The 8,991-nt window shown below is 41.4% G+C and overlaps 1 protein-coding gene across 6 annotated transcripts in view; it reads right to left on the bottom strand.

Annotated features, from left to right (window-relative positions):
• Positions 1 to 611: 611 nt before the first annotated feature.
• OSBPL8 (oxysterol binding protein like 8) overlaps positions 612 to 8,991 on the bottom strand; it is a 1,077,846-nt gene continuing 1,069,466 nt past the window's right edge. For all 6 annotated transcript variants that reach the window (XM_078678323.1, XM_078678342.1, XM_078678332.1 and 3 more), the window contains 2 exons: positions 6,946 to 7,051; positions 612 to 958 (listed from right to left, as the gene is read on the bottom strand). In XM_078678323.1, coding sequence (XP_078534449.1) covers positions 823 to 958; positions 6,946 to 7,051 — 242 coding nt within the window. In that variant the 3' untranslated portion in view covers positions 612 to 822. The remainder of the gene's footprint in view (positions 959 to 6,945; positions 7,052 to 8,991) is intronic.

The following is an 8,991-nucleotide window of genomic DNA, read 5'->3' as shown; positions in this document are numbered from 1 at the left end:
TCCACCTGCCTTTGGAAGGGTCAAACCATGCAGGATACAGAGTCAGAATAAAAGCACTACTAGTCTCTATGCAGTCTCAGTACTATTTTTACACTCCTCTAAACGTCTGATGGATGGTGATGAACATCTAAAATGGTCTGCAGCCCTCTATGGCACAAAATGACAGATCCACCCAGATTTCATGAGTAAACAGCTGAATTTCTGCTATCCTACGTCATGACCAATTAATTTTTTTATCCACAAGTTATTCAAATACCCTGAGAAACCAATTGTTGTGTATGTGGATACTGCTCCTCTACCACCATACAACTTGCTTAAAATACAAGCGGTTGTCATAGAAGGATTTGTACATGTCCCTTCTGGCATGAATCAGGAACTTCATTCCTTACTCTAGATCTGTGCAAACCTTTGCTGCTTTACAAAGCTCTTGGTTACTTAACATTTGGTCAGGTTCTGCATTCTTAGCAGCTGCAGCCTTTTCTGGCGGAATCTACAACAAGGTATGTTATATGTACATAGTATACATGTATGCTTCTGCAGAGATACATCAAATGTGTTTGTGATAAAAAAAGGAAAGTTTTATCGGCATTTTAAAATAAAATGTATAGGCGCAGAATCAAGGGCTCTTAATTTCTCATCTTAAACAGATGTATCCAACAAGTCTTGAACAGACTAAGCATAAAATTTATCTTTTGAGGCAAGAGCATCCAACTGCAGCAGTTTGTTTTGAGCTATATTGCATCATATGGGATCCAATCCAACTTAAAGGTCCAGTGATCCGGTCATATAATCCAATTTTGTCCATCTTTTTCGATAAACTTTCTACTTAAATAAGAAGTTGATGAAAATCTGCAGAATAATGAGGAAGAAAATAATACAATAGTCCCTCTGCTGCAGGAAGTTGCTGTCTGTAGCTGCTGCATTGACGACCACCCGATTGCGGAGAGCTATGATGTTTCTAATATAAAAGAAAACAATGTGTGAATATCAATTTTACACCCTTGAACTGCATGTTTCCTCAAAATTAGCTATGCAAGTATATGTCATAAAGCACACAAAAACATTAGATGCGGGTTTACAACACAGGCATTATATGCTAAATAGAAATAAATCGGTTGCAACCATGCCTCAAACTCTAACTGCATAAACAATTTTCACCCACTGATTATGATTGTGCATACAAATCAAAACAATGCCAAATCCAAATAACAATGGGAACCTATACTAAAGACGCACTTGGCCGTGAACTGTCACAAGAATGGTTTTGGAATGTATGCATGCTTTTAAATTTTCAAAGAAGCAGCAAGTTTATCAGCTAAGACACTTTCAAACCAAGACATAAAAAAAGGTATTTCAGAGCTGAAAAAAGGCTGGCCAAAAGCCCCATCTTAAATGAAAAATATTGTAATACTTAGATCAGCAAAATGCCAAAATACTCTTGGTCAAAATGAAAAGGGTCTTTTACCCGAAGCCCTAAACTTCTACCCACAAATATTAAGGAATCTCCCCAGATCTATTTAACTATGTAAGAGATCTGCTTATGAGATCTCGAATGATTAAGAGCCTACAAAAACTTGGCCTTAAATAGGTTTTCAGCTAAGCTTCTACCATTATTTGGTTTTAGGTGAATCCATTTAAAGCAAACAGGAGAATAATTACAACTAATTATTTTTTGTCAAATACCAATATCCTTGCAAAAATCAATATTTTCAAAACTTTGCCAATAGTAGTTTTTCCTGTCAACTTCAAATCAGTATATTGGATTTCAGGGTGTTATATAGATAGGCAAAAATAGGTAGTTTAGAATGCATTAAATTAACATCCTTCAACTGTGTAATGTCTTTTTTTATTAACAGTGCATGATTATGGAGTTGGTTGCGAAACGTGGTGACATAATACATTTTTCTGGAGAGAATGTACAATAATCAACAGAAAAAACCTCATTATGAAACATAACAATTCAGAAAAAAATGAGTTACTTACCTGCAACTTTAGTTCCCCAGCAATGGTATCCTTCATAGATGGACATGCTTGAGAACCATCAATAATCAGTTAGTAAAGCAGCGTGCACCACTCTCGATAAAATTGAAACAGGCCATGCACAACCAATGGGTTCCTTCCATTTCGGAATATAATACATTGCAGTCATATTGACTATGCATAGGAGGATTGGCTACCCCGCCATGCTTGTGAGGAAAGCTTTGAGAACCATTGCAATGGCTAGAAGTTCTAACATGAAGATATGTAGGACCTATTGTTGTGCTGTCCAGTGTCCCTGAGCCACAATGTCCCAGAATTGATGCATCGGTTGTGACTGTTATCTGTGGGAATGGATCTTTGAAGGCTCTCCGGGTTAATGTGTTTTGATTGTTCTGCCACAATAGTGCCTGATGAACCTTGGGTGAAACCAACACTAGCTCTTCCATGCTCCCTCCTGCTTGTGACCATTGAGATGCTAAACACTCCTGAAGGGGGTCTCGTGTAGGTGAGCATGGGGCACTACTGCTATGCAAGACGCCCTCATTACTAGTATGCGCATCACTGTTGTGACTGGTAGGTGATGTGGATGAAAAAGATTCAGTTGGTTCTGGAGATTGAGAACACTTTGGGGATAGGGGCGAGCTGTCCCCAAGATGGTACTGAGTATTGAAACCAGGTAAGGTTGGATTTTGGATGGTTGGAGATATGATTTTGTCGCACTGATCGAGAAACCCAATTGATGTAATAGATTTATTGTCTTTTGGATGTCTGATAAGCATTGGTTTTGTACTCTTGATCAGCCAATCGTCTAGGTAGGGAAATGCATTAATGTTTTTGCTTCTTAGTTTTGCTGCTGCTACTACTACTGCTAAGCACTTTGTGAAGCTTCTTGGGGCTGTTATGAGGAAATTAAGGGAGTAAACTCCCTTGTTTTGATGTTTGTGTGGGACTATTTCGATAGCCCCCTTTTTAAAAGAAAAAACATTTTAATTAAACATTTTGCATTATATTCCAATGACAGTGTATTTTGCAGGGCAGACAGAAACACATCCAATGTTATATACATTATCCGTCTTTTGTGACTCACAGTACATGCTCCTAAGTTCCACCCCCTGCGCACATGTGCTTCTTAGTAATACTGATATTAAGGAACTATTTATCCTCGATTGTTCATGCACTAGTATAAGATTCGGATTCTTCCAGCGGGGAAGGTTTACATAGATTGCCCCGATAGGTATTCCAGCCCCCGCAGACCTTCTCCCATTTTTTCAGACACCCTCTATGGATATATACTGACTTTTCCGCCATCATTGCCATGTCCATGTCTTTGCACCATTGATTGAGAGTGGGACTAACTCTGGATCCCCAGCGTTGTGCAATATTTCTTTTTGCTACCGTCATGCCTAAAGTTACCCAGTCCTGAGCAATCGTATTTAAGCCAGTCGGCTCCCAGATATTGAGCAGACAGCATCTCGGGTTTGGCAGTATGGTAACATGAGTGACCTGGGAGAGTGTTCGCATCACCGCCTTCCAGTAGTATACTATCTTGGGACACAGCCAAATAGTATGGTAGAACGTGCCTGCCTCCCCGCATTGTCTGAGGTAGAGCGGTGTGTCTGCACGATGTATTTGATGCAGGACTGTCCTAGTGTAGTATGAGGCACAGGGTCAGACTGATTTGCACATGGCAATGTCTGAACTGGGGTGGCAGAGTGGGCTAAAGAACGGTGATGGATTTAACCCAGATCTTTTGACTGGGTGCGAGTGTTTGATTGGTTCAGATGCTCTGTCCATCACCACCCCCTTTTGTACCGCTTTGTTCGCCATAAGTTGGCACGGTATGCTCAGACGTGAGTCCATTGCTCGCTCTGCCACTGGATTCAAGCAAGCCTGGCTGATCACGACTGAAATGCCAGAAACTGGTCCTAGGATGCTTGTTTCCGGTCCAGGGAAGGCATGGCTCGGGAATTCGGGCTGGACTGTTCCCATGAGGCACAGGGTCAGACTGATTTGCTTATGGCAATGTCTGAACTGGGGTGGCAGAGTGGGCTAAAGAACGGTGATGGATTTAACCCAGATCTTTTGACTGGGTGTGAGTGTTTGATTGGTTCAGATGCTTCGTCCATCACCACCCCCTTTTGTACAGCATCATTTTAAAGACGGCAGCTCTGCCCAGGAGCGTCAAAGTTAGCGTGCGCCAATATTAAACATCTTTTTTTAATCTCGTCAGGTGTTGGGTCAGGTTCTTTTCAGTGAATTGTGGATGATCGTGTGTTACAAATATCCGAAGGTACTTAAATCCGTCAGTGACTATTTGAAGTGTGCACCGATATCCCCATTATATAGTAATGCATTTACTTCTACTTTAAGCAAGTGTAGATGTTGTGGATTTAAGACCTTCTATTTTGGTGGAATATTTAGTGGTTATTGAAATAGTTCTAGACAATATCCTTGTAATAACAATTTCTAATACCCATTGGTCTGACATAATGGACCACCAAGCTCTCTGGGGTGAGGTGCGGGGTAAGGAAACTGCAGTACCCAGGAGTGGGGCGATGGAGGCGGGCAATTGTCCTATACACAGGAGTCCCTGTGCAGGGATTGGACGAGGCCCAAAGTGGGACAGTGGTAAGGGTTTCATTAAAGGCGAGTAAAGGATCATATGGGGCAACTCCAACTGAAGAACCTCTGTCAAGATGTTCGTCTTGACAGAGTAACTGAAGGTCCAAGACCTAAATCACCTTAAGCACAAGCATAGCGAATAAGGCACCTTCCTCCATAGTCTCGGTAGGTGGCGAGACCAAGCCAGTGTCCGGTGGTGTGTCTAACATACTGGCCTCTGCCAGTTCCTCATACTAGTCCTCAGTATCAAATAGGAGATGCTAGGATCCTTAAGAGTCCTCAGACCCCTCCCATTTGTCTTCCTCTCTAGGCCTGTTGAATAAAAAAAGTCACTGACTGTGACCCGGAGGGCATGGCCGTTGTCCGCGCCGGAAATGGTACACCTGTCCCAGTCTGGCTTCATTTTGGAGTCTGGAATTACAATGGGAATGGCAACGCTGTGAGACATACACAGCCTGAAGCGTCGGAAATAGAGCAGGCGCAGAGGAAGGTCTCGATCTTGCGGATAGCTCTGCTCCAGATCCAACACTGAACCCATGTGGCCCAACTGGTGCCAAGGGTGAACCTATCGGTGAGCATCCAGTCAGGGTACCTCACGAGTCCATGGGGGCTGTAGGAGCTCCAGAGAGGCCAGCGGCCCAAATATGAGGTGCATGGCTTTACAAAATTATTTCGGCTGGGCGGGGGTCATTCCGGTTCCAGAAAAGTTAGGGAGCAATGAGCGGACCCCGACTCAGGCCCCACTGAAGCCTGAAGGCTAGAGTGCCAATGCTCCTGCTCCACGTCAGAAGACTAAGATGGTCGCGGTGTAGTCGAAGACCTCTTTGACATCTTGGATCTCTTTTTGCGGTGGGACTTATCCTGCGACTTCAAACAAGATGACGACCGCCGGGTGCAGCTTCATGGTCAAGGGACCTTCAGCGCAACCAAGATTTTGAGCGTTGCTGGGGCAACCAACATAAGCTCCCTCATCGACTTTTGGTGCATGGCGCAGCAGTCCTCGCAGGTCTTGGAGTTGTGGCCCCTCCCCAAGCACCACTGACAAACTAAGTGTGAGTCTGTCATAGCCATCTGCTTGTGACAGGCACCACATGGTTTGAAACCAGCGGATTTCCATGAGGACATCCTTTCACACCAGGAGAGAAAATCTCTCAAAAAAATGTCGACAAAAAGTCAACAAAGAGTCAACAACAAGTTGAGAAAAAACAGTCAAGAGATTGAGGGTAGCTCTTCATAGATCAACGATATCTGGTGCGGAAAGAAACGACCTGAAGTTAGCAAACTGGGGTGGCACCTATATAGGTACGGCGCATGTCATTTCTTGTGCGGACGACACAGATGACGTGGAGCCAAACTATGCCACCTACCGGTGCGCAGGGGTACTGCTCAAAAACATCCGGATCAAGTCTGATGACTGGGGAATATTCTAAGGTAAGGAACATGTGGCTATAAGTCTCTATCACATACCTAGATTGGAGATTTTTCATCGCTGCGTGAACCAGTTCAATTCCTCCCCAAAAATGAGTTAAAAATTCATATAGAGCAAACAATACAAACAGGCCTTTATGTGCAAACATGAAAGAAAAATTATATTTAAAAATTATTAATCTGCCCCGCAATTTCAGACAAAAGAAAAAGAATACTTAAGTACAATGTGTGAATAAGGCATGGGAAACAGATTGATAATGGTAACGAGAAAGGGGTTTTCATAAGTGACAGTAACAACATTAGCCACACTCAGACTAATGGAAAAAGCAGAATGCCCACAGAAGAAGTTTATAAAAATAAAAGTTACCCGGGCATCCACTGCATCAAACCAGGTACTTTTAAGTAATGTATGCTAGTAAGTAGAGTCCCCCACACTATAATTTGGGACATTTTTGTTGTTGGAATTAATTTAATTTTATCTGTAAGCAGTTTTGGACCTCATTTTCTATCATTTGTCTTATCAAGGATGTAGACAAAATGCATTTTAATAAAAATGTGAATTTCTCTTATTTTAACAAAGCATGGGAATAAATAAGTGTTGGTATGAATAAGAAAATGAATTATCTACAGGGAACTGGGAACAGATGCAGATTCATTTAGAATGGAGTTTATAATATACCCTTGAAGAGTTGTAAGAGATGTGCAACATAATGCCACCATCATTTTCATTTGTTGCCAGCTCTAAATCACAAATTTGGGATCATAATGGAGCTTGCTGTAATTTATCAGTGAATGGGATATTCAGTTCAGGAAGAAAATACATTCAGAGAGAGTATAACTAGAGAATGGTGGCTGCTAAGAAAAGACTTGATAATGTTATCAGTCCTAACATATTAGTACAAAAATAGTTATTACCTGTTAATTTCCTCTTGCGTTTTTTTGATTGAGTCGATTGAGCTCTGTAGCTCTACCAGATCAATTGGTTTCTTTCTCGTTCTGGTGTTGTGCGTTAGTAAATGTGCTACAAATATAATAAGAAAAGACAAATTACAACAATAATGCATTTCAAATCAATATCTTTGAACATTTTCAAAGGAATGTAAAACAGATAGGGTACAGAAGCATTTGTGCCTTGACACACAGAAATTAAACAAGAATAGAGAACCTTGTACTTGTATTAGCAACCTGGCAAAAACATTCAGATAAACAGGTATCAATGTACAAAACTTAGAATCACTATTTTTAACTGAAGCAATCTTAGGCAGGGAGGTGTGTATATCAATAAATTGTGTTTCTATTGGTGGAGACAGGGTAACATTTAAACAGTCACAGGAAATTAGTTCTCTCTGAATACTAGAAGTTCTCAAACACTTTTTTTTTTTTACAAACTCTGGTGGCTTCAAAGATGTATCAGGCCCCAAACAAAGCATAACCAAATAACAATAGATGAGTTGATTCAGAAAATAACTCAGATTGATGTAAAAGGAAAACTCAAATTATAAAGTTAAAAAAATCCCCAATTGTTTTCTTAATTATCAAAGAAATAAAATGCTAGCCCTCTAACTCTTTAATGGAAATCAAACTCTTCTACTTGTGCCCAGTAAACGCAAACCTGTGCACCCTTTTGCAGTCTAAGTACAGCTGTAGCATAATATGCCCAACCAAGAACCAACTTCTCCAGAACATCTGCACTGAGGCAAAACATCCGATTGTCAAAATGAAACTGGAATCCCTTCTGTGAGCTGTACAATCTGTAACTAAGAAGGGCATTGAGACAATTCAGTTCCCTGTGCTAAATACAATCTCCTCAGTCATTCAGGGAGTGGCAACGTATTCACTCCAATGTGTATATTGCTTTTTTTAATTAGATTCCTAATTGATTAGGTCAAAAAAGCAGGAGATACTAGCTCCAGAACGGTCCTTTCACTGTTGTAAATGCAAAACAAAAGAGCTCCATTTTGAACCAAAGCAGTAATGCAGATGTGAGAGCTCATCCAGACACTGAATTGACATTACATCTGTAGATCATCATATCTTTAAGAGATCTTCAGAGCTCACTGGATCCTGAAAACCACTGCCTGGTTTCAAAGGTATGGCACGGTTATGAAAACATTCAGGAGGAGATAAGGAGCAGTGCCAACTAGTCTTTCAACACTAGACCTTTCATAAATTCACATGCTTGAATATTCTTCATTGCCAGGCTTGGAACCCGCAGCAGGTAACATTAACATTGCAGACTTTCATACCCTTCAAATAACATGCTGAGTTGCTCAGATTTTCTTCTGCAGTCAAGGTGACAGCAAAAGAATCTTCAGAGCTCTGTTGTGATTTGCAATTTATTTAATCATTTTGGTCCGATCTTTGAGATGTATCTCACCACCATTTATAGGAGCTAAGGAGGTTTTTCTGCCCCTTTTGGAATTTGGCTGGCTGAGCGCTTGGAACAGATCCAGGTGACTGACATTTCTTCCAAGGCTAAAACCTTATACAAGCCTTGCCAGTCTTGCAAAGCCAGGATGTTCTTTCATGATGATCGCAACGAGAAATACCTGCTTTGCCTCCACTATTCTGCACATGTGGTTGGGAGATGTAAAGTCTGCCAAACATTGTCACAAAGCCCTGAATGACAGAGATACAAGAACATTGCACATACAAAATGATCTGTGACCAGGCGGTGTATACTAAAAGTGCACCTACCACTAAAGCCAAGAAGTGGAAGCTGGAGCTGGTCAAAGCCTCCTCATATGTTCTCATGATCGGAGCCTCAAACCCAATGAACCTGCTCCTAAGGTACAGACTTCTGGGGTAGTTCGTAGTATACTAGGAAAGCTCAAATAAATCCAAATCTGTAGGCATGTGACTAGCGTTTTCCTAGGTCTCCGTGTCGATGGCTGCAAGCAAGACTTCATTGTGAAGAAAAAGATCATAAGGTCTACACTTGTTGAGATGCCCCTCTGACAA

The sequence above is a fragment of the Lissotriton helveticus genome, chromosome 1_1, assembly GCF_964261635.1.
Source record: "Lissotriton helveticus chromosome 1_1, aLisHel1.1, whole genome shotgun sequence".
NCBI classification, from domain to species: domain Eukaryota; kingdom Metazoa; phylum Chordata; class Amphibia; order Caudata; family Salamandridae; genus Lissotriton; species Lissotriton helveticus.
Note: the sequence above shows the minus strand (reverse complement) of the source record. Positions and strands in the feature narration are given on the sequence as shown.